General features: G+C 31.8%; 4 protein-coding genes across 6 annotated transcripts; 2 read left to right on the top strand and 2 right to left on the bottom strand.

Annotated features, from left to right (window-relative positions):
- The first annotated feature begins 3,398 nt into the window (after window positions 1-3,398).
- LOC137930341 (palmitoyltransferase ZDHHC11) lies at window positions 3,399-4,433 on the top strand. The gene has a single exon (XM_068773577.1). It carries the CDS (start codon window positions 3,399-3,401, stop codon window positions 4,431-4,433), a length of 1,035 nt encoding a protein of 344 aa, XP_068629678.1.
- A 317-nt stretch (window positions 4,434-4,750) lies between these two features.
- Dus1 (Dihydrouridine synthase 1) lies at window positions 4,751-9,185 on the bottom strand. The gene is made up of 7 exons (XM_068773470.1): window positions 8,725-9,185; window positions 8,418-8,577; window positions 8,144-8,339; window positions 7,543-7,791; window positions 6,659-6,914; window positions 6,396-6,557; window positions 4,751-4,873 (listed from the first exon to the last, which is right to left on the bottom strand). The coding sequence occupies exons 1-7, from the start codon at window positions 8,938-8,940 to the stop codon at window positions 4,757-4,759; spliced, it is 1,356 nt and encodes a 451-aa protein (XP_068629571.1). The 5' UTR covers window positions 8,941-9,185; the 3' UTR covers window positions 4,751-4,756.
- A 1,071-nt stretch (window positions 9,186-10,256) lies between these two features.
- Window positions 10,257-15,053, top strand: LOC137930327 (sphingomyelin phosphodiesterase 4). 2 transcript variants are annotated; one of them, XM_068773562.1, is made up of 13 exons: window positions 10,257-10,402; window positions 10,479-10,781; window positions 10,854-10,962; window positions 11,530-11,746; window positions 12,208-12,379; window positions 12,460-12,752; window positions 12,841-13,015; window positions 13,133-13,251; window positions 13,353-13,570; window positions 14,094-14,224; window positions 14,302-14,409; window positions 14,508-14,630; window positions 14,702-15,053. In XM_068773562.1, the coding sequence occupies exons 1-13, from the start codon at window positions 10,385-10,387 to the stop codon at window positions 15,029-15,031; spliced, it is 2,316 nt and encodes a 771-aa protein (XP_068629663.1). In that variant the 5' UTR covers window positions 10,257-10,384; the 3' UTR covers window positions 15,032-15,053. The 2 variants fall into 2 exon arrangements, with proteins under 2 accessions (XP_068629663.1, XP_068629662.1); XM_068773561.1 differs by having other exon boundaries at window positions 12,832-13,015.
- Window positions 15,054-16,407: 1,354 nt separating this feature from the next.
- Window positions 16,408-24,822, bottom strand: Polr3B (RNA polymerase III subunit RpIII128). Of its 2 annotated transcripts, XM_068773206.1 has the most exons (12): window positions 24,641-24,822; window positions 23,324-23,655; window positions 22,934-23,046; window positions 22,340-22,515; window positions 21,329-21,516; window positions 20,720-21,104; window positions 20,285-20,648; window positions 19,754-20,212; window positions 18,631-19,425; window positions 17,986-18,122; window positions 17,759-17,922; window positions 16,408-16,791 (listed from the first exon to the last, which is right to left on the bottom strand). In XM_068773206.1, exons 1-12 carry the CDS (start codon window positions 24,713-24,715, stop codon window positions 16,575-16,577), a joined length of 3,405 nt encoding a protein of 1,134 aa, XP_068629307.1. In that variant the 5' UTR covers window positions 24,716-24,822; the 3' UTR covers window positions 16,408-16,574. The 2 variants fall into 2 exon arrangements, with proteins under 2 accessions (XP_068629307.1, XP_068629308.1); XM_068773207.1 differs by lacking the exons at window positions 16,408-16,791; window positions 17,986-18,122 and having other exon boundaries at window positions 17,795-17,922.
- Window positions 24,823-24,898: the final 76 nt, after the last annotated feature.

The raw sequence follows: 24,898 nt of genomic DNA, 5'->3' as shown, positions 1-24,898 counted from the left end.
AAAAAATCTCCAAAAAGTTTATTTGGTGCGGAAAATTTCTGTAATATTAACAATTGTACTTAGCTTAGATTTGGCTGTCAATGGTTACGTAAAACAGTGAACACTTCTGGATAAGACGTAGCAATACTTTGAATGTGTTTGAATGAGCAACCTTTTTTGAGTTGCGGCGCACTAAGCTTAAAACTTTTTTTCGCTGCGCATCTGTGGGAGTCACTTAATTTACTCGTAGGTATAGTAATAACAATACATAAATAAATATTATTAAAAATTTATACGTGTAACACATTTTATTATTTTTAAATATTAAATTTACATAATTAATGCGAACATTGCGATTGTTTTTAAGAACATAAAGGCAATACGGGGGTCCAGTTTTGAAAGATAGACGCGTATTTTCTCATCGATCATTTGAAGTCTTTCACGCATCTAAGACTTCATTCCCTTAAGTGTTGAAAAACCTTGCTCACAAATGAAGGAGCTTCCAAATGGTAACAGTGATTCGACGGCCTTGTTACTAAGTTTAGGAAATTTGGTGTTTAAATACAACCAAAACTTATATAGCTCCTTTCCAGCGAAGGCTTTTGAAAATTAAATCGTTTCTCAAATCAATTAAGTTTTCTTGCATTTATTCATCCAGATTTTTAATTTCACAGTGCATAAATGGGTTGACTACTCGTTTCATTTTCAAACCGTCCAAGTTCGGAAAATTTTACAAAAGATGCGGATAATAATGTCAAAGTTTCTTCGATTTCTTCTTTGAAAAGAGATTTTAAACGATTCTCTTCAACCGTCGGAAAAGATGCAAAGTTTTCATTAGCAATATTTGAATTCTATAAATTAACTTTTTCCTTTAACACTTTTAACTTGCTGGAGATAGTGATAATGTTCTTCTGAACATCTTGTAAATTTAAATTTAGGCGGTTTAATTTGTCGAAAATGTCACTTAAAAATACAATTCGTAACCAAACATCATTCCTCATGAAAGGAAAATAAATATCTTCGCTATCAATAAATGCGAATACTTCATTTTTCATTAAAATAAACCGATTTAAAACTTTTCCTTTCGACAACCATCTTACAGAAGACTCAATCGAAGAGCATTTGATTTAACGTAATTTACTATTTTGACGACTTCATCTAGAGTTGTGGCAAGGATGGGAAGAACCGCCTTTCACACTAAAATTTCTTTGTGAATCAAGCAGTGAACAAATTTGATATTTGGAATTTTTGTTATAACAAGTGCTATAAATTCTTTTTTTAAACCTTTAATAGCTGGAGCTCCATCCGTACAGATGCTAATACAATTTTTTCCATCTCAAGTTATACTTCGTAACATTTTCATCGACTAATTCAAAAATGACTGCACCAGTCGTTATTTGTTTTAATTTTTTACAAAAAAAGTAATTATTTACAATTTTTCCTGTATCGACGAATCTCAAAAATGCCACCAACTGAGCTTTATTACTAATATCTGTGCTTTCATCAAGCTGTATAGCCCATTTTCTTGAAGGGTCATTAAAACATTGTTCCACTTGTAACTCAATATCATATGACATATCTTCAATTTTTGTCGCAGTAGTTAGTTAATAGTGGAATTTCCGTAAACTTCCCCATAGCATCATTCGTTAACATACATCCAGCCGCAGTTTTTAAAACAGGCAAGATAATTTTCTCTGCTTCCGCGTGAGCTTTTATCTTTCGAGCGTTGAGTTGACCTATCAGGTAATACGTTGTTTGAGCTTCATCTGATGAGGTCAAAAATTTCATATATTTTTGTAATTGCTTTTGAAGACTTGATAGTATATTTTCAAAATATCTTATTGGATTGTTTATCTGCTCCCGACGATTTGTCTCAATATGGCGAAGTAGTTTACTTGGCTTGCTACGTTGCTGAGAGTTTTTCAGCAAATTAAGCAAAACGGCAGTAATGGATATAGTATAAATTTATTTTTGAGATAATCTTCATCGTATTTCCGTTTTTTTTTCGGTTGATTTTACGATTTTCTATCTTCACTTCGTTTGGATGTTGTTTATCACTTGCACCTTTTCTAATTATAAATTTCTCCATCTGGTTTTGAAAGGATTTAGAATATATAATATAAGAGTGTTTCTTAATAATATTTAATTAAAATTACCTTGTTAAAAAAGGGAGTGAGAATCTCGCTTAGAATAAATTGTAAGCACAGGATTCTTGCGCCACAATAAATTATTTTTACTGTATTTTAACCAACAGATTTTACTGTGTACAAAACTTACTGTGTGTTTTACAAAGATACAAAATATACGACTAATATTGCTACAGCAATACTTTGATGAAGACTCCAAAATGTATCATTTGTATTTTTTTTCATCTTTTCTAGCCGTGCAAGAACATGCCGCAAACCCATCCACATTTGCCGTTTATTTTTTTAAAGGTGTCTGCACGATAAGGCTGCTCGCGGCGTGAAGCCACGTACCGGTAGTCTTCGTGAAAAGCGAGACCATATTATTTTACAAAAATGTTCTCAGTGCCCCCAGAATTTTTCGTGGCGCCCCAGTGCGCCGCGGCGCACCGTTACCCGATACTAGTCTATACATTAATGGTAATTCGAGTTCGTTAAGAATTTATACTAGTGAATTTTCTATATTTAACATCGAAATAGGTCATCTCTTAATCTACGTTAAATCCTCGCTATTGTTTTCCAAGTAATAAGGTGACTTATCGATATTTGAAACAAATAACGATAAGTCACCTTATTACAAGGTTTCGGTACTGTTTTGTCAACTGAGACAGGCACAGTATGTAGTGTCTTTTCTCTCTGGTACTATATTTTTTAAAACAAAAACACTTTGCACTTCTGCATAAAGTAGTTTATGCATTTTTACGTTTAAACGTGGATTAGCAAACAGGTCTACAATTTACTGGGTTTATCGGGTTTTAAGTCACATAATCTTTGCAAGAAAATATTTTTATTTAAGACGCAAACAGTGTAAGGTATTTTTAAATAAATTAAACCATGGATTATTAAAAGTTTGTGTAATGTAAATTATTGGCTCGACATTTTAATAGAGATTTACACTATTTCATAAAACTTTCCAGGGATACGATAGCACTAGAAATAATCGTAAAGTTTGGTAACGATATTCTTTAATAAATGACGTTATTCTTACCCACGAGGACAATATATAACGACAACAAAGCGTACAATTTTTGAAATTGTTACTATTTGTGGCCATAAACATTTATTGTAAAATTAGAATATTTATAATTTTTTGCACTGGCATTGTGATGTAAATGGTTACATATTTTGTTCTATCTGTTTAATATTGCGCGCGCAATATTAATATTCCTCAACAAAAGTAATGTAAAAGAAAAATACTCTATTTTGGTAATAATTAGCTGGGTTTATTTAGATCACATGGATAAATGTTGTAACTTTGGTGATAAGCAAAGATCTCAAAGAAGAATACATGGCCTACAACTTCCATTAAATTATCAACAAATATGTGCATGGATTGTTTTTTTAATTACTGCTGCGCTCAACATTTTTGTGATACAAATACAGTTTTATGAACTGAAGGTGGCGTCCATAATAATATACACTAATTTGTACACTTTCCATATATTTTCGCACATAGCTGCTTTAATTCTTGATCCAGCTGAAAAAGACCTAAGAAAACGTAAAATTAACGATGTTCCAGAGTTCGACCGTTCCATTCACGCACATGTTATTGAAAATGGAAGGTGTCATCTTTGTAATATTTATACCAGTAATAAAAAAACTAAACATTGCGGCATTTGCAATAAATGTGTTTACAATTTCGATCATCATTGTAAATGGTTAAATAGCTGTATAGGTCAGAGAAACTATCTAGCTTTTATTATTTGCATCACGACGGCGGCATTTACGGCTTTACTAACCGCGTGTTTGTGTTTGTTTGATGTTTCTTTGTTCTTTACTAATCCTCAATTGTTAAGTAATGAAGCACAAAGTTTTGTCAATTGTACATTGCTTACAAATAAAGAACAAAATGTGCAGTACTGTAGGAATTCTATCTTATTTCTGACGTTGTTGTTAATACTACTTGTTAGTGCAATAGCAATCGGCAGTGCTTTATTTCATTTACTTTGTTTTCATTTTTATATAATGGTTTTGGGAGTTTCAACATATGAATACATAACAACACCTAGTAATCGTGAATTACATCGAACATGTAGCTCGACAAACAATAATAGTTTATATATCGTTAGGAAAAAATGTGTTTTAGAATCATATAAAAATGTAACCATTCATGGAAATAATGACGTATTGAAAACAGAAACTGAGATATCAAACAGTTTGCAAACGAAAAATGATAAAGTGTCGAATTTTATACATATTTTAATAAACCAAGAAATAAATAAAGCAAAGTCTGTTTTGCACGATGGAAATAAAGTACATCCTCAATATTAGTAAAAAGAGAATGTTCATTTCCTTAAGATGTTATATTTTATGATCAATATCAAGTGGACTTAACCTAAGGTGCTTTGCTTTATGAACAATAAAATCACACGTCTCTGCGCGCTGGTTTCCGCAACCGAACGGCGCCTGGCAATAACTAATGCGCACAAATTTTGATTTCTATATTTTTATTATTAGGGCGTACTTTTAGATAAATGCAAGAAATTTAATTTTTTTGTAAATTATATTCGTAAGGGAAATAATTGAAAGAAAATAAAAATTGCCATTTTTAATAAATAGTATTTTATTGTTTTACAATGATCTTTCATTTTATATTACCTTTCTTTTTTACATTTGTATACGCGAACGTCATGGCCAGTACAAAAACTATCTTCTTTGTAACATTTTTCTTTGCAGCACTTTTTGCATAATTTATATGCACATTTTGCTCCCTGTAATGAACAAATAATGTATTATATTATGTCTAATTAATTAAAATTTAGATGAATTAATTAAGCTATATATTATATAACAAAAGCTATTCGAATCGTTTGAACCAAATAAATAATTAAAAACTATAATAACTATGAGTTTTATGATTCACAAACATTACATCTAATACAATGTTAAGAACCACAGGACTGACCTTTAATATAAAAGAATTAAATACCATTGTGCAAATGAACAAAGTATATTATAATTTGAACAAACTGTTAACTATTTTCTTTTCAATTTTTTTATGTTGCTAGAGCCATACACAAATCAAATAAGTAAACAACAAGATCGGATATAAGGATCCACATACATAGGTTGTCCCATAAATTTCTTTCGCGCCACTCTATGAGTGACTGTAAGCGGCCGTGTTTATATAAACACGCAGGCTTATATCTCAGCCGTTCATGGCATCGGTTTTTGTCGTTCTCCCGAAGTACGTTTCGTTGGTGACAAAGTCTCCTTTAAAATTTGTTCTGCAATGTTCAGTATAGAGAACCAAAAAATGCATTTGCATTATTTTATGGTTCATAGCTTAAAAAAAGACACTAGTGCAAAAGGCATTGCATACGAGATTTTCACCGTTTACAGGAGTGGTATTACCACTATTAAGATCTTCCGGAATTTGTTTAAAATATTTAAAGCAACGACTGATACGGACATTATCAAGACTATGTTCACTGAAAATTCACGATATAGTGACTGAGACAGCGGATGCCACGGATATTCCCAACACAACGATAATATAAACATTTAATCAAGATGGTTTATGCGAATCGATATGAAGTTTGGGTACCACCACTATTGGCAGAGACCGGCCTTATGAACCGCGTATCTACGTGTAACATATACCAAGATGTGCATCGAAATCACACTTAATCATCTGAAAGTCGCCATAACTGATAAACAACCAGAATTGACAAACCGATGAGGCGTCATTTTCCATCACGAAAACGCAAGTTGGTTACGTTGCCGTTTGACTGAGACGGTCTACTTCATCCTCCATACTCCCTAGACCTTGCTCAATCCGACAACCACTTGTATCTTACCTTAAAAAGTTCTTTTCATGGTAAATCTTTCAAATCCATAAGCAAAATAAAAATGTACCTAGATGAATATTTACAAGTAAGCTTTAATAATTTTGGAAAAAGGACACAATCAGAGATATAGGGTTATATTATAGAACAGAATTGTTCATATATAACATAATAAACACATCTTGAGCCAAAAATATAAACGTTTTTTTATTTCATTTTGCATCAAAAAAGGAGAGAAACTCATGAGGGCAACCTAATATAATAAGGAAAATCTCACAGGATGGCATGACTAACTACTTACATGCAGGTAGACTAAAAATAGTTCCTCTATTAATGGTACTGAAATCGTGGTAACGCGCCTAAGGTACACGCGTAGGGCACTAGGGGAAGAGGTGCGATGGATTATCAGCCATACAGTATTTAAAACCATGTTAGTAATACATACCAATGGATTAGGACAAATATTATTGACACATATTTCTCTATTCTTGTTTACTTGTGCTTCTAACTTAGCTGGTCTTCTTAGGTAGCGCCTCAGTTTTTTCATTTTCTTCCTAGATATAGGATTCCCTTCAAGATCTTCATGAATTCTTTTAGTATTACTATCCTTAAAGGACAAAAAGATATTTAACTACCCAACCAGAGTAAGTTTTATTTATGAAAAACTGGTTTTTTAATTGTTTTTATCAACTTTATTTTAATCATTACCTGTTGCTTACTTAACATTTGCATTTTATAAGTGTGCTCTTCAGGTGAAATTCTAACATATGGTTGACATATCCATGGTGGTAATATTAGATCATATCCACATCTGGTAATACCTTCGACATCCTGGAAATTTATTCTACCTTCATGGAACGGCAAGTATTTATCTCTTATGCTTATGCATACTTGTTTGAAGTCATCCAAATTTTGTGCAGAGGCTAGAAGCTGCCTATCTTCATTGTTACTTTCAAAAGTGAATCTAAAACATTTACACTCGTAAATTCTCATGTAAATGGCAAATACAATAGCACACATGGATGAAAACAAACCATGAATTAAAATTACACTAAAACTTAAATAAAAATTTTAGATTTACAATAAAGACTTTCATGAATATAAATGAAAATGAACTTAAAAACAGGTTTTTCATTATTTTCTTAATTATTTATACTTGAAAAGTTATTTAATAGGAACTAGTAAACAGCACTATATGATATTTGTTAATATTGTGAAACATAGTTTAAATGCTAACAAATAGTTATGAGGAAACAAGTATAAATGTCTTGATTTTTTTAATATCAAACAATATTTATTTCATAGTATTTACAACTTCACCAAGGTTTGAAGACTCCCTTGGCTTAGGAGTTTTTCGTATTTATTATCCAAGTTTAAGTGTCCTTAAGTAACATTTTAGTATTGATTTTAAAAGAACTAAATATGTAATAATTATCTATGGACTTGGATAATAACTGGTAGCAATTATTATTAAAGGCTTATCTATATCCTCTTATTATGTACATTTAAGTACAAAATCATTGCATAAATGTTATAAATTTATAATAATCATTGTTGAAGACTACCTTCTTTTTAAAACTTACTGTACTTACATTTTATGAAACAATTTAAATAAATGTCCCCTGATAAAAGACGATGGACATGGATGTTTTTGTACTATATCTAAGTATTCTGTGGCAATTTCCCATGTTACTGGATTAATTCCTTCAAAAAGGGCAGGGTTTGTTAAAATTCCTTCAGCACTCATAACTCCATTCACACCTGTGTAACTAACACATCTATATACATCTTCTAAACATTGTATGTTCCCATTTGCAAACACAGGTATTGATACTGCACTTCTGTAATAAAATGATTACATTATTTCTGTTATTAAGCCTTTGTCTAAAAGATCTGTTGACAATCCCATAACAATTTGCTGAAAATATTTTCAAAAACAATCTTTCAACTGTATTTATTCTATTAACTGTGGATCATAACAATAATCATCAAAATTCATTATCAATTCTGGCTATTTAATCTATTTATTATCCCTATCATCAAAATTCATTATCAATTCTTGCTATTTAATCTATTTATTATCCCTATCTAACAAACAGTTCCTGTCTCCTCCCATGGTTGCTATTAGAGCTACAAAAAAAATCCAAAAATTTGAGTATTAATAGAGTTGAGAAAACATTTGATATAACACACCTGACTGCTTTTATATGACTCCAACTAGCAACACCTGTAAGGGGCCCTTTTTGATCTCTTGTCCTTCCATGTACAGTCAATAATTTACATCCAGCATTTTGTAACATTACTGCATATTCTATTGATTTATCAATACTATCAAAAACTCTAACTTTACATGTTATTGGTATGGTTACAGCTTCAGACATACGGGACACTAAAAATGTTTACTTTAATAAGATAAAAATTTTACTTCGCATATAAAATGCATTTTTATATTTAAAAAGACAATTACCAATGTCTTTCAATAATGTCCAGTCATCTTGTAGGAAAGCGCCATATCTACCGCGTTTAGCTATAGACTGAGGGCACCCAAGATTGACATCAATAGCATCACAATCCTTTTCCACCAGTTTTGCAGCAGCAGCCATTATATCCGGGTCATTACCACAAAACTATTAATTGAAAAAAATTATTACAATCTTTTTCCTCCAGTTTCCCAGCAGCAGCCATTATATCAGGGGCATTACCACAAAACTATGAATAGAAAAAATCTTATTACGGTAATCATGCCTAATATTATAATTTTAAATTAGTCTTACCTGGACAATTAAAGGTCGATCATTAGAACAAGTACTAAAATATTCTTTTCTATATTTACAATCTTTAGTAAAAATATTGCTATGCAACATTGGAGTGTAACACAATTTCGCTCCGTGTTTCCTACATAACAATCTCCAAGCAAGTTCACTTGCATCAACCATTGGCGCCACGATGAAGTCGGGCCTTCCAATATTATCAAACCATTCCGCTGTCATTATATACCAGGATATATACCTAGTTTTGGTAACAATGAATAATTAAGGAACGTATGTATTGAAAATATACTAAGGGAATAACTATAACGTAGAGTGTAATCAAAACAATTTTTTCTTCATATTTCCTAACCTCAAAAACTCATATGAAATAAAAGTAATAGATCCTTAGATCGCGGTTATGAAATGAATACTCCCAATATTTTATTAAAAAATTATCACTAATACACAAATATAGAATGCATCTAATTAAGGTGATCAAGATTAATGATAAGGTCCAACCGATCTTATCTTACAAGTTATAACTAATGAATAAATCCGTAACAAATATATGATTTTTCAGAAAATTGACAATTTATTTCAACTATACTGAAATTTATTTTTTAGAATATTTAAAGTTCTTATGAGGGGCCTTTTTAAAAATTGTTAAAAAATATTTTATTATGAGCATACTACATTATAAAACAGTAATAAAATATTTATTTTTTAGGCTATTGCTTCTCCAACTGTATTTAAGAAAATTATAAAAAGCCTTCGCTTGAATATATAAAAAAAATTAAATAAGTAGTTACAGAAAAATAACATGAAAGTAGATCGTCTATCCATCTTGCCAACCGCTTCTGTTTCCTTAACATGTTTTAATTTTACATATTGGTCTACCTTTCTCGTACTTTCATTTAAATTTGTCTAACGCGTCGGTCTGTGATATGCTGTACTTAAGCCATTATTTTTTCAACAAATTGATCCATAACATTGTTTTTCGCTTGACCCGACAGCATTTGAGAGACGTTTGTTTCATGTTACTTATGGGTCAACAGTGTAGCTATCTTTCATAATGGGTATAGTAGATTTTATGTCCAAAGAACATCTTCATTATCACCTTGGTTGATGGTTCTCTGCTATACCATATAAAATAGCTCTAATTATTGTCTCATAAATCAGTCCCATATGATTTAGGGGAATGTTTAAGTCACATATTACTTCACTTCACATCATTTTAGCCAGCTGTAAAATGATACTGATAATTTTGTTAAATAGGCAGCAAATCTACCTAACAAACGTGCGCGAGACGTTTTGTTGGAGTAGTATATGCTTGCCGGAGTATATAAAAAATTAACAGGAAGTCAAATGTCAGAAAAAAAGTTACGAGAATATAAAAATGCACTAGGTAATCGCAATATTATAAAAGTTTAGCGTCTTTCTTAGTTACTGCAACGCAATATTTGGATGCATAAACTTCATATCTTTGCATTTTTAATTAAAAAAACCAACCATTTTGACTTAACACTTAATAAACGTCAAAACAAACTGTCGATTACCTTACAGTTGCGTTTCCCCCAAACGTTTTACTTAAAAAACTTTATGAGCATACTGAATGCGAGATATAAAAGAAAGTTATTAAAGATAACGCATTTTGCTTGTTTTTTATATCACCTGGTGTTACAAAATGGCTCAAGATCTTATGGTATTAACAGTTGGAAATAATTAATCCCATCGTAAAACTTGTTATTATTAATGCAACAAATAATATTTTTTTCCAGAGTCAGTTTTACAGTTGTTTCAATTTACCTCTTCAAGAAAGAATTATTGAATTATCGAGAATTATTGATCTAACGACTCCAAACAAAGATTTACAAGCATTATTTCCTCAGCTAGTGAATAACATATTTGCTTCATCTTTTAATAATGGTTGGGGACTGAACTCTGTTACTTTTGAAGGGAATCGAACTTTATTTGAAACCTTGATGGGATTCTTAGAGCCACAAGGACCTATGTTTCAGCTATGTTATAAATTGCTTTCTGATCCACAATTAAAATATAACCTGCCACTCAATGTTTTGCCGGTAAGCTAAATTCGTCTTTAAAAGCATTTAATATTCAACAAAGATTTTATTTCATAACAAATTTATTTTCAGCTAGATTTACAAATAACACTAGAAAGAGGTCGCTGCCCACAATTTTATGCTGATTTATTGACTGTAGATTCCCAGTCAATTAAATTAAATGTAGTGGGATTGTCACTTAGTATCCTTTTAACATTACCTAAGCTATTTTCAACTTAAACATTTCTACTGAAATTATACTTTTTATTTATAATATATGATACTTCTGGTTGTTTATTGATTCTTTACTGGGATTAAAAAGATATGTTAGTATTAATATTATCATGTAAACTATTATATGAAGGCCACTATGTTCTAAGTTTCTTCTACTTAATTTACTTATAATTTATTAGTTCAAATTATTACTTTAATTTAATATACAAAGGTAAAAGTACTTAAATTTTTTATGAATGTAATTTCATTTGCACAATTTTTCTATGCAAGGTTTTTTCAGAAAAACCTTTTGCTTTATATTCAGTTTTTAGGTGAACTTGTACTACTGATTACTATACTTTACATCTTAGATTAAAATAATTACAAATGCATGAATTGATTTCTAACAAACAGAAACAGAGTAACATGAACTTAAGACTAATTATTTTATGTAAAACTTAGTTTAGTAGTATTGGTGATATAGTTAGTAAACTTGATATAGTAACTTTAATGAAACAACAAATGTTTGCAGTAAATTCTTTACCTTTAATATCAGATCCATTTGACTATTACATATTTCAATTTGCTTTATATTTAATCAGTAACAGTCAAAATAAATGTTCTTGGGAGAATTGGAACAGTGTTTACTTTTCTTTAGCATGTGATTACTTAACCCATTTTTTACCTTCGGATCCTAATGTGCCTGTGTTACCTCATATACCACATTACACAGGAAAAGTGCCAATGGTTACACCATTGCAGAATGCAAACAGGTATGTGAAAACAAAAGTATTAAATAAATTACAATCCTCTTGATTTTTTTCTGTGGTTCCTTTTAAATGACTGCTAGTAATATGTAATATTTATTAGCATATATAGATTTGTTATAGACACAGCTATTGTTTCTAATTAACTTTACTAATAATAATACTTTCTAATTAAATATTAATTAAATTCATATCTATAACATACATTCAACTTTACTATTTAATGTGCTGTAAATACTCTGTAATATATTATTTAAACATAATATTTCTGTTTATTTTGAATCAAAATTCAAATTCATAGGGAATCTTGCCTTGTCTTGTCTCTGTGGGCTTGTTTCAGCAACCAAGAGGCACTGAGCTTATTTTGCATCTCGTAAAGTGTTTTATATTGAGATAACTTAAATCTTTAGAAGCTAAAACATATATATATAAAATTCAATATTAATCAGGTTTCAAATTACTTTTAGACCTCTGGGTACTCCATCATTGTTACTAATGCCTGAGTTATCAGGAATCAGTAACCAACATACATCATCTCAAACACAATCACGAAATGAAGTATGGCGCTCTGAAACTGTTTTACAAGTCTGCATTGACATATGGATGAGTATTGATCAATTAAGTGCAGGAAGTATAGATGTAAGTAGTTTTAAGAATAAAAAAATAGTTTATCTTAAACTAAATCACACAAATATCACATATCTAAAATATATTTCCAGAATTTTCAGCAAAATTACCCAACCATATCATCGAGTCCTGAGAGAGTAAGAATAGTAAGAGTTCTTATAAAGCATATTCATTCATTTTCGGCAAAATACCTCTCAGATCCCGTGCCTAGATCATCTACAATGCGAAAATATGCAAGACAAATAATGTGTGTAAGGGGTTATCACTATGTTAAGCATTTGGTAACAACATGGCCTTTAGATGCATCTTTTAGGTTAGTCATGGAGCTGTGGTTAAGTTTAATTCAACCATGGAGATATACTGATAATACCATCAGTCAGGATAGGTACTATTTTTATTATAATTACATTAAACTTTCTTATTATAATTTACTTTATTTCACTATAAAATAATTCCACATGTAGATTTTTTAGAGGACAACAAATGCAAGAAGAAAACAACTTAAATGCTTTAGATGCCAGTTTTACACAGTTCATTGCAGAGAATTATCCAGCATACACCTGCATTTTTCAATTAGTGTTACAAAGATTTATGAGACTTGATTTGACTACATATAAGAACGCTGTAATGCTTTTTCGATTGGGAAAAGTAAGTTAATTATTGTTTGAAACCAAATTATTTCTTCATTTATAATCTCAAAAGGTACACTAAAGGGCCTTATTTGTACAAACTACTCTACATTTATTTATCATATAACTTTTTAAGGTTTTTTCGCAACAACATCTCGTTCCAATATTATGGAATTTAGAAAAAGCCATAACAGATAATAACATAGGATTGCATCATATTTCTGAAGTCAGTTACAATAATTCAACAGAAGAAAGGTAAATTAAATTATTATCACTGAATATTTTTTTATGCAATTTGAAATACTCATCATGTACGTTATTTATAAATAATCTGATGGCAATGTATTTTCTTCCAGTTACACATATAATGGTATTGCTTTGAGCAAATGGGTTGCTATCGCCAAACAAGCTATTTCAGAACTGAATGTTTCTACTAGTTTTGAATATTGTCCTATTTGGACAGAAAGTAGAAAATGTTTTGCTATGGAATTTGTAAAAAAGATTCATTTTGCTAAAACAGCTTCAGAAACAAATGTGGAAGAATTTAAAAAGAAATTGAACCAGCAATATCAAAGTAACGTATAAAATGTATAACACGTTTTAAATTAAGATGAAATTCTTGCATATCAATATAATAACCAAGGTAACTGGCTTAGCTCAAAGAATTGTTCGTCTGATGTGACATTGGGCGGGCACACCACTCGTAGTAACCAACGGTCGCAACCAATAGCCGTTTCAGCTGAAACGTTCTCGAGTGGCTACCATGAGCCGTTAGACTCAGCGTGGGTTGGCCAGCTACTAGGTGGACGAACGACAGAGTTAGGGTTGCAGGAAGTCGCTAGATCGCGGTGGAGTGGGGTGAACAGATCTGATGTTATGATGATGATGAATACATTTTTATATCGAAGTCTGTTAATAATTGAGTCCATTGAGCTGGTCGCTTTATAGTATAAAGCATAGTTTATTTGTACGTCGCAAGTAATGTATTTATGCTTTTCATTAAATTAATTTTATAAAATTTTGAAAATAAATTAGGTTACTAGTTAATATATATTTTAGAAATTGGACCAACGTATTGTATTATATCACTGTTACAGGTCTATGGATGACAGTGAAACACTGGTTGTTGATCAATAATAATGATGAAGATGAATTACTCCTTGAAGATATGAAGAAAGTTCCGGTCTATCTCAATCATTGTGTCCAATACTTTTTGAACATTTTTGTGGTTAGTCTATTAAATTTTATATTTAACAATGATTGAAATATAATATAATTTAAGATTAATAACTACTTAATTTTTAGTTAAATGAAAATATGTTGCCTCCACTAGAAACAGAGATATCAGATGTTTCTCAAGAAAATTCGTCTTTTGGAAACACATCTAATTTTGCACTTTCTGTAACTAATAAGGTACTGATGATAAATCGTATTAATAATATTTTGAATCATTTTGGTTTTTTGACTTGTTATATTTTAATGATAATGATTTTTAATTTTTTTTATCTCAGTTAAGAAGTAAGGCCACTTCTATCCAATACATGGGCGACCCAGATTTAATGCCAATTGCAAGCTACGAAAACACAATTTTAGTGAGAATGTTCTATCAAATAGCGTCAAGATTAAATGAAATTGTAAGTATTTATGCCAGTATCCAATAAGTTCAATGATAGTAATTGGGTAATAAATGTCATTTTCCTTCAAGTATGGTCAAGAATTTTCGGCGTTGTGGAACCGAAATGACTTTTGGGGCTATATATCACGTGAAGTGCTCCAAAAACCTTGTACAATTCAAACTTATATGAAGGACATTACAAATCACAATAATATTGTTAACAAAAACCTCCCGGCACGGTTGTCGCTGCGGCGTCTTAGCTCCCACGCGTTCATCATATGGATCAGCATAGGTTATTTGATTTTCCGACTTTTTTCGAGCAGCACATTTTTTTACATCATTTCTCTTTTTTTTCTTTGGTCTATGTATATTTTGTTAAAAGCGTCCTTGAAAATGTTAAAAATCATGAATGATCAATAATAAATGGTATATTTATTTAAAATTTATTTTATTTTCATAGTACTTACCCATTGTACATCCCAAGATGTTACTGCTTAATAAGTATTTTATCTTGAGTAACACCGAATTATTTGGGACAAGTTCACGCATCTCTTGCCTGGATTCTTAATATCTTCCCTCAAGGGACATAGTGAAGCTTATCTGTTTTAAAATTTATAAATGTTTCGGAAGACCAAGAAATAATATACATCTTAGTAATTATTTAATAGATTCATGCGTTACCTTGCGGAAGTCCATTCTAACTAAGAAAGGGACTAATATATAGCTACTTCCGCTATGCAGCAGTAGCCTTGCAATGAAGTGGACCGCCCGCCAGCCCGCTGATAAATGCGCGTGCGGCAAACAATGCGAAACGCAACTACCACCGTTAATTCACTCTACACGTGTTTCACCCCTCCACGGGGCACCCTCAGGAGATGTTACACCGACCAGTGCCAAAAACCGAGTCCTTATAATCTTAATAATTAACAAAACAGAAATAAGCCGCCATTTACAACCTATAAATACATTTGCATTTAAGTTACATAATAATTATAATTAAAATAAACTATTAATATATAATATCATCACTTAAGTAACGTCGTAAAGATGGAAGGGTTTCCAACTATCTCTTTGTAATTATATTACAAGTATTTGTGTCAAAGGGGTATATATATATATATATATATATATACATTAGTTAAAAGAGGAAGCTGGTGTGACTTTGACGGGAGAATTGCATTTATTTTCTTTTCGCGGCTTTTGAAACAAAATCGGAGTGGAATTAGCTATATTACGATGTATTGTAAGTGGCAGAATGTGAGACTTACGTTTTTTTAACCATTGGCGGTTCCAAGTTTGTGAAATATTTTCGAAATGATTTTTACCAAAAGTGCAGTATAAAATAGTAAAGATTGATAGAAGGAATTAAAAAGACCCATTATGAAATCTTAGGCTTTTTTTTATTTGGTATGTGTGAGTCATGACCCCGAAATCACTTATTACATTCATTCTTTGCAAAATTTATCCACGTTAAATATACGAAGGGAGTACCATACGTGTTCGGGTAAGTCGCAAAAGAGGAGTTTGGAAGGTTAAAAACCAAGAAATTCATGCAGTCTTTAAGGTTTTCAAATCGTCAGTAAAACAGTAGGTTTGAAAATTGAATGCACGACAATGTGTCTTCTGGGTATGTACCAAAAATTAAAGAACACAGTAGATAGCTTTGTGATACGCCACTAGGAAGAGATACCAAGATCGATAAAAAGTTTTATTAGACTGCTGCTTGCGATTTATTCTCAGTATAGCAAAATAACTTTTTAAATATGTCACAAAAGAAGAAAAGCAAAACTAATAGATAATTTAAAAAAAATATATTTAACTTACATAATTAAAGTTAATAATGAAACATTATATAAGTAAGGTTTTTTTTTATATCCGTAATGTGTAACTAATTATAATAACAAAATTATCTTGGAGGTCACATTTTCATCAAAATTTAAAAATATTAGAGTAAACCAGTTTTCTAACAATATTTCTTTAGCGTTAGTTTTGGGACTATGTTCATAGAGGCGAGTTCTTGGAAAAGCAGTTTGCAGGCGTAAGGCATTTCCACGGTAGAGACAGCGGCAGAAGAACGGCACGCATGGCACCAGGCGCGGCTCGCGAGCCGTCCACAAGCGCCGCAGATATCTGCACTGAACGCATCCGAGGCCAACATCAATCGCTCCATTAACAACATGCTAGAATTAGAAAATAAATAAGAAACTTTTAAAGTAATTATAAAGCATAAAGTTCTTTACAGATCAAATATTCGGATGTATATTTACTTAGTGTTGGCCAATTTCACAAGAAAAATATTTATATTATAACATCCGATATCTGTTCATAACGTGAATAAGTATGTAACAACGAGATTGTATGTAATAAATACTAGCTGATCCCGCAAACGTTGTTTTGCCATTTGAGTTATTTCTAGGAAAGATTAAAAAAATAAGGGATGATCGTAGAGGGATGAAAATTAAGGGTTGTATGCATTTTTGTATGCTGTATCATAAAAAAAATAAAAACAAAAAAAATAGTCAAAATTAAAAATATAGGGGTGGACCACCCTTAATATTTAGAGGGATGAAAAATAGATGTCCGATTCTCCATCCTAGCCGATATGCACGCTAAGATTCACAAAAATCGGTCGAGCCGTTTCGAAGGAGTTCAATCACGCACACCGTGACACGAGAATTTTATGTATTAGATATTGACATGATTGACGCTTTCGCCAAAAATTATTTTAGGAAATAAATAATTACAAGAATAGCAATCAAATGTGATTTCGCGTAAAAAAATTAGAAACCGCCACTGGAAATGCTGGATGTCTAATGCAATAACTGTGTTAAGATTTTTCAATGATATTTTTAAATATTGAAATTATATCTCACAGACATTAGCATCCGTTTTGTTTTTACAATCATAATAAAAATTTCCCTCTGATTCTTGCGCGTTTATTTGTATTTTTTTATATGATCCCCGCTATTGGGGACCTCTCGTTCCCCTATCTCGTGTGGGACAGGGACTTTTTATTTCTAATTTTCTAACTTAAATGTTAAACTATTTTTTTTAATATAATTTATTGAACTAGTTTTTTATTTTATTTTCTATTACGACGCTCTAGCTATGTACTATATTAAAGTTAGATGACAAAAGTATCTCTACCTTGCACCGTAGCCTATGAGGCAATCGCGCTCCATTTCACCAAGTCGTAGTCCGCCGTCCCGAGAACGACCTTCAGTGGGCTGCCGAGTCAAAACCGCTCGAGGACCGCGTGCCCGAGCATGCATTTTATCTTGTACCATGTGCTTCAGTTTCTGGTAATAAACCTAAAAAGAAGTTTCTGCTAGTAAAGGTTCACTTTATGATTTAAACAGAGAAATATAACATACCGGTCCAGAGTAAATATAAGCCTCCAATGGTTCACCTGTAAGCCCCGAATAAAATATATCTTTGCCGTGATAATTGTAGCCGTGTTTTTCCAATTCATTGCAGACGTCTTTAACTTTGGAACCTCCAAAAGCGGTACCTGAGTAATACAGTACATATGTGAGCATACATTACAACATAGCACCGCTAGTGTATTCCATGCGTAATTTTGACGGCACATATTTTTTGGACGAAGCTCATGTAAGAATTGACTAATACATATGCTGTACATGCATAGTGCTGGATTATCTATTTAAAAATTTATACGAAGAACAATTTTATAAAACATTACCAATACATACACGAAAAATAAATAAATGATGTGTTTCTAATAATACGAAAAAAGCATATTTATAAAGCAGTGATAGCCTAAATACAAAAGACGCATCAAATATTAAATCTGCGCAGAGGGCGACCAATAAAACTTCCTTAGTTGGTAGGATAGGACCATATAATTCTGTCCTCTTCAAACTAACAGCGGGTATCTTGATGAACCCAAAGTTTTTCTATTCTAAACAAACGCCTTTCCATGCCGATAGGAGCTCAGTAAAAAACATTCCATTCCATGTAAAAATAATAAGATATATGTAATTTCGTATTGTATTTACCATAGTGAAATTTCCCTTCCAATAACCCAGCTTTCCCTGCTAGCAATTCAATTGTTTTCCCTACGGTCATTCTAGAAGGAAAACCATGAGGGTTCATGATCATATCGGGGCAAATTCCTCTATCGTTAAATGGCATATCTTCCTGTTGAACTATTAAACCAGTCACTCCCTTTTGTCCGTGCCTGGAACTAAATTTGTCACCAATCTCGGGGACTCGTGTTTGCCTAAGTAATATTTTGATTAAAAATGCATCTTCTGCGTTAGCAGAAACCATAACTTTCTCAATATATGACTCCACTGCACCTTTGTATGAAACGGGAACATCTTTATATTCTATTTGTTGCGGTTGTCCCTGGACAATCGGGTTTATGGTTGCTGGTGGCATCTGTTTATTTATGAGGACCTGTCTGTTCTCTACCATCTCTCCCGGTGCAGCGATCCCGTCAGAGTCGAGGATATCGTGAGCTTTTATAATCTTTCCTGTGGTCGCTTCACGAGAAGGGCCCAATATTCTATCCGACGTTTGATTACTGTATCTTTTCATCGTTGTTTTTGCACTTTTGTATACAAGACATCGACCATAGCCACGATCAATAGAAGCTCTGTTGAGAATCAAAGCGTCTTCTATATCGTAACCACTATAACTCATAACTGCTACGGTTGCATTTTGGCCAGCAGGTAATTTATCGAAATTTGTCAATTCTATTGTTTTAGTTTTTACCATGGGACATTGTGGATACACCAAATTGTACATTAAAGTATCAATTCGATTTTTTTGGTTGTATCCAATAGTGCCTGCAAATATAAATTACAATTTTTTATGATATTTTCATTATATCACAAACAATTAATAATAATTACAACAGTTGATCACCATTAAGCAATGTCTTTACTGTGATGTACTCTTACAGAGTATCCATGCTGGTAACTTATTGTAAAAAAAATATGCATGCTCTCTCTTTTCATTAAGACCATAGTTTAGTCGTAAAGTAAAGGTATATAAGGGTAGGACTTGAGACACAATAAAAACTTTAACATTGACACTGGTAGTGAGTAATTTTTGTATTGTATTAATAAAGAGGAATGATATTAAAGTTATTAAATATCCAATAAATTTACTAACCCATCGCTTGTTTACCCATGGCACACTGGTAAGTATTCCTCGGGCTTTGATTGTGATGAGGATAGGGCACCAAACCAGCACATACACCTAATATTGTAAATGGCTCTATTTCAAGGTGAGTGGTAACATAAGGATCTATTTCAGCTTCAAGAGTTGCAATGTGACTGTCATTTTCTTCATTTACATCTAAATATTCAATTAGACCATCATTCAAAAAGTCTTGGAACTTTCTTATCCCTCTATTCAGTTCATTGATATGAATCTGTTGAACCAAGGGATAGCCTTTCTCGACTATAATATACGGACGACATAATCTACCGCCGTCGCTGCATATGTAAACGGTTCTTTGGTTATGGTTTGGGTAAATGGATACAAAAGAGGAAATAAGACCACGTCTTCTGAACATTCTAAATATCTTGATAAGTTTTTTGTACTGCCTTGTTACACCCAATATGTTTCCTAAAAGTTGATGTAAATGATTGATTTTTTGTCAACTCAAAAAAAGTATTTTATACTTGACTAATTCCTTACCGTTCAGAAAAACCATATACACGGCAGGGTGGTTAATTTCTTCGCCTCCTAATAGTCTAACGTCTTCCACGCCGGCGTTACAAGCCAATCTCGCAATAGGATCTTCGGAGCATTCCGTTGTAATATGGGTCATCAAGGCGAGATTCTTTACTAGACCGCATCCTTCGCCTTCCGGAGTGTCGGACGGACATAACATGCCCCATTGCGAAGGTTGCAATGACCGCGGTCCCGACACTTTCCTCGTCTTCTCAAACTGCGAGTTGACTCTTGTCATCATTCCTAAAGCTGATATGTAACTTAAGCGACTAAGCACTTGTGTCACTCCATGCCTTTCCATCTTAAATCTTTTGATAGTCCAGTTCCCCTGAAACAGATTTTATTTTTTATAATATGTCAACAAAGAGTACATTAAATATATAAAGTGTGTGTACTAACTGATGAGATTGCTGTGAACAAACCATTGGCTATCAAATCTGGCCTCATATGTTTAACAACATCGAATGGTGCAGCCTTTACTTTGGGGATTATTTTGTCAGCAATAGATTTTAATTCCCAGTTAAACCTTTTGAACAAATCTTCGAACATCAAAGATAGTAGCGAGCCTGCTAATTCTAGTCTTTTGTTTCCATAATAATCGGGGTCGTCTATTGCAGCCTTGTTTGTTTCAGCTTCGATAACTCTTTTCACCATTATAGCTAAATAAATGGCTTTTACATAAAAGTTATAATTTTCGACAGTAATATGAGCAAGGATAGTGGTAGCTAGTAAATCTCTGGCTTCATCAATTGGAGTACGTGATTTTGCATTTGCTGCCTGAAATCTTTAAATATATCCTTATTAACAAAAATGAACAATCGAAATTTTAAAACACTAAGTGTGATTATGATACAAGATATCAAATTGAATTTAATTAAATAGCCATGGTGGAAAATTTATGATATAATATCATACACAGAATACCAAAAACTAAAGCTTTGTTATAATCTATACATACAAAAATGAAAATTTGTCCTTTACAGAATCTTACAAGAAATATTTACCTACCTTTTTACTTTTAACTTACTTCCAATAAAAGCAAGAGCTTGATTTTGGGTAAATATTTTTAGGCTGTGGCAATCCATAATGCAAGGTGCCATCTTCTTTGCAATTGAATCATCTGAACCTACAAGTTGCATTATTTCCTGGTCACTGCAAATACCCATTGCTTTAAACACAACAGCTATTGGAAGATCCTGTAAGATATTAAATGGTATTGACATTAAGTGATTCTTACTTTCTTCACTGATGAATTTTACAGTTTTATAAGAAATTTATGTGATGTTTTTTTAAAAAAAAAAAACAATTACACAATAAGGGTTTTTTTAATTACTGGTTAAAGTGAACAAGTGATAAAAAAAAAACTAAAACAGATATGTGGGATGGTTATAATATACTACTGTGATGAAAAAGTTAGGTGAATTTGTTTATTGCACGTAAATTCTTTATTTTAATGTGACGGCGCCACACATACTTATATACCCTCCTGCAGTTATCTTAGGATAGTGTAAGTATACCGTTCCCAATCAGCATCATTTAGGCGGCATTTGGACAGTTCGTAATGCTAAACTTTTCACATGCCACCATATACACATCGTGTCTGGTCTTAGTCAGTAACTCTGACAGTGTAATGCCGGATCCTTTCAAAGTTAGTCTTATGAAAACAGACCTTGTCGCGAGAACTGATGTTCTACATCTTAATCAGCATTAGTTCTTGCATGACAATGGTCAGCCAATGCAATGACATGTTTGTATGTTATCTACACTAAAATCCCCGACCTGCAATCGCTGTTTCACAGTATCCGTGACAAGCTGTGCAGTGTTTTCGCCCTGTGTCTCTGCAACACCATGTCCCAATAGAGTTTTCCAGAAACAAGTTTACCTTACTTTTTGATCACAGTTCTATGTATTAATAGTTGATTAACAGTATTGATGTTAATCTATGCTAAACAGTTTTTAGCTAAAAAGTTTGCATTAAAATGTACATAAGTTTAATAAATAATTAAAAATGTGACATACATCTGATAATGCATTATGTCTTAACACATATTTTCCATTTTTTACAATGACATTTGTTCTCGTCTTTTTTTCATGTGTTGAACTTGTAACTTGACATTGTATAGCTCCTTTAAATTCATCCACTATCATTCTGTTTCTTGACAATTGCTCTTGTATTAAAATAACTTTTTCTTGTCCTATTTTGAAAATAACAATAGCATATTGATTATCAAGTCTTATAGAATATTTGTATTAGCTATTCAATCATACATTCTACACAAATATTAAAACTGGGTCTCCTATAAACCAATGCAAGCTGAAACCGATCGAGCAGGCAGTGGCTAAATAAAATGACGGAAGAAAAAAATTACTCATGTGTATAAAATTACTTATATAGTAAATTGCTTTTGTAAACATAATACACTATAAGGAGGCCTTTAAACATAAGACAATATTGCATGACTTTTTAACAACAAAATTAATGCTTGGGTAGTACCCTAAAAGACAAATTATTGCAATGGGGTCTTGCTCAATATTAAACGAGTCTGTATGTATGCACTGTAGAATATACTATAACATTTTGATCAAAAAATAATTGACATTAATTTACATTACCTCTTATAATAAAGTAACCTCCTGGATCATGGGGACATTCATTTAGTTGAGCCAACTCAAAATCTGATTTATTAGTCAAAACACAATTTGATGACCTCAACATAAGTGGCATTCTGTAATCAATAAAAATAGATTTTTTACATGTAAATATTTTCTATACATTACATGAACGGCTTACAAAAATTCAGTAAGTTCCATACAACTGCTAAGATAAAAAAAATTAGTTTATATATGATAGTTTGGGCTATTATATATATTTTATAAAACAATTTTATAATTTATTTTCATTTGGTACAGATTTACACTCTAACACATAAAAACAATTATTAAAATAATGGTGTTTTATGAATACATGATAAAATAATAAGTAACATTTCATATATGACAAACCTTCCAATTAATTGCTTGTTTTTGATAACTCTTTGGTTACCTCTAATGTATTCAATATCTACTGTTATTGGTGCAGAGTAGGTCATATCTCGCAAACGACATTCATGTGGTGTGGTAGGTTTTGTCATGTTAAATCCTTCTTCTAAATCTGGTGTCCCAACATATGCATTTAGGTATTTTATGTAAAATAGTGGGTCAGCATCACAAAAAACTTTTTCATTTGCTTGTACAATCTTTTTTATTTCTACATTAATGAAATAATTAAAGGAATCAATATGCTGCTTTACTAAACCCTTTACTTTCAAAAATGAAGGGACAAGTTTCCATTTGTCCTGAAAATAAAAAAAGTTATTGATATTTACCAGGTTTGTCAATATTACTAAAATATTCAGAAAAAATGAGATAAAATTATTGTGTTACATGAAATACACATATTATTTTTTCAAAATGTACATTGCTTAAAAGTAGCTGATAAAATAGTTTACACATTTTAGCTCCCTAAGATTTTGGCAATTGTTTTAGTAAGCAGACTATTACAATTTCTTATTTTATTTTATTAATATTTTTCCAAGTTACACCTTGGCCAATACAAAAAGATAATCTTGGTACTTTATAAGGGATGAAGTTCAAAACAAAAACTTTTATCCAAGAACTAAGGTGGTTATATATAACCCATTAACAATATCAGCAAAGTGTATGGCAGTTGGCCAGCTTCACCAGCCAGCAGATGTAAGAGGAAAGTTTTGAAAGAGAAATGAATACTCTACCAATATGTTACATCCCCAAATAACATAGTATGAATCATATTTCAGATGAATTGAGAAATTACAGTAAGCTGAACTAGTAAATAAAGGAATCTCCTTATAGCAACATAAGGGCTATTTTTCTCGCAGTGTCAATGACAAAGAAAATTGTAGATATTGAATAGAGATGTTTGGTGGGCAACCTTGTTTACATACCCTCGATTTTACGTTTCCGAATACGTAAGGAATTTTAAATTAAAAATAATTAGTAAGAAAACGCGTTAATTTAAACTTGGGAGTAAGATTATCAAATATATAAAGCCTGTTCGAGGTTACTATTATATAACTATGGTCAAGGAAAGCTCAGAAGTCTCGACTCTCATCGTTATATTAGATATTTCTCCAGATTGGAAGAACGCCGAGCTTTTGGGTAGATGTTCCATAGGATGACCAGGTGTAAAAGGCCCAGAAAGTTGAGGTTTCCTCAGTTTGGTCTATGCGTTCTACATTCTGATTTGAAGACAAAACCCAGTCTCGATTAGTTATTATTATGTACTAAAAAAAATTGACCAACCTCTAAAGCTTTTATAGGTTCTCGCAATCCTTTTGTGGTCTCCCATTCATTGTTTTTTTTATTAATTTCCGCCATTGTTTTCTATCACAAAGCGGTAATAAAATTTGCCAATGATTTATTATGATCTTTTCGGAAAACACTTAGAGGTTACATATTCCTCTTAATAATAAAATCGCTCTTTTAAACACAACATGACAAATAAAAACAAAATCTGTATTTTTTCCACTAGTGTTAAAATAAAACCTAAGATCCTCATTT

Source organism: Battus philenor, unplaced genomic scaffold, assembly GCF_028537555.1.
Source record: "Battus philenor isolate CCGP_79_NKW_IND1 unplaced genomic scaffold, ilBatPhil1.0.hap1 SCAF_6, whole genome shotgun sequence".
NCBI classification, from domain to species: domain Eukaryota; kingdom Metazoa; phylum Arthropoda; class Insecta; order Lepidoptera; family Papilionidae; genus Battus; species Battus philenor.
The sequence above is the reverse complement of the archived record's forward strand: the minus strand, read 5'-3'. Positions and strand labels throughout refer to the sequence as shown.

Coding starts and splice junctions, on each gene's coding strand:
- LOC137930341 (XM_068773577.1), top strand. CDS start 3,399: ATGGATAAATGTTGTAACTTTGGTGATAAGCAAAGATCTCAAAGAAGA.
- Dus1 (XM_068773470.1), bottom strand. CDS start 8,940: ATGACAGCGGAATGGTTTGATAATATTGGAAGGCCCGACTTCATCGTG. Junction 8,578..8,724: donor ATCGACCTTTAATTGTCCAG/GTAAGACTAATT, acceptor TTCAATTAATAG/TTTTGTGGTAATGACCCGGA. Junction 7,792..8,143: donor AGTCATATAAAAGCAGTCAG/GTGTGTTATATC, acceptor ATTTTATTACAG/AAGTGCAGTATCAATACCTG.
- LOC137930327 (XM_068773561.1), top strand. Junction 11,747..12,207: donor CCATTGCAGAATGCAAACAG/GTATGTGAAAAC, acceptor AATTACTTTTAG/ACCTCTGGGTACTCCATCAT. Junction 12,753..12,831: donor AATACCATCAGTCAGGATAG/GTACTATTTTTA, acceptor TTCCACATGTAG/ATTTTTTAGAGGACAACAAA.
- Polr3B (XM_068773206.1), bottom strand. CDS start 24,715: ATGGCGGAAATTAATAAAAAAAACAATGAATGGGAGACCACAAAAGGA. Junction 22,516..22,933: donor AGGTTACTTTATTATAAGAG/GTAATGTAAATT, acceptor TTTTCAAAATAG/GACAAGAAAAAGTTATTTTA. Junction 21,517..22,339: donor GACATAATGCATTATCAGAT/GTATGTCACATT, acceptor AATATCTTACAG/GATCTTCCAATAGCTGTTGT.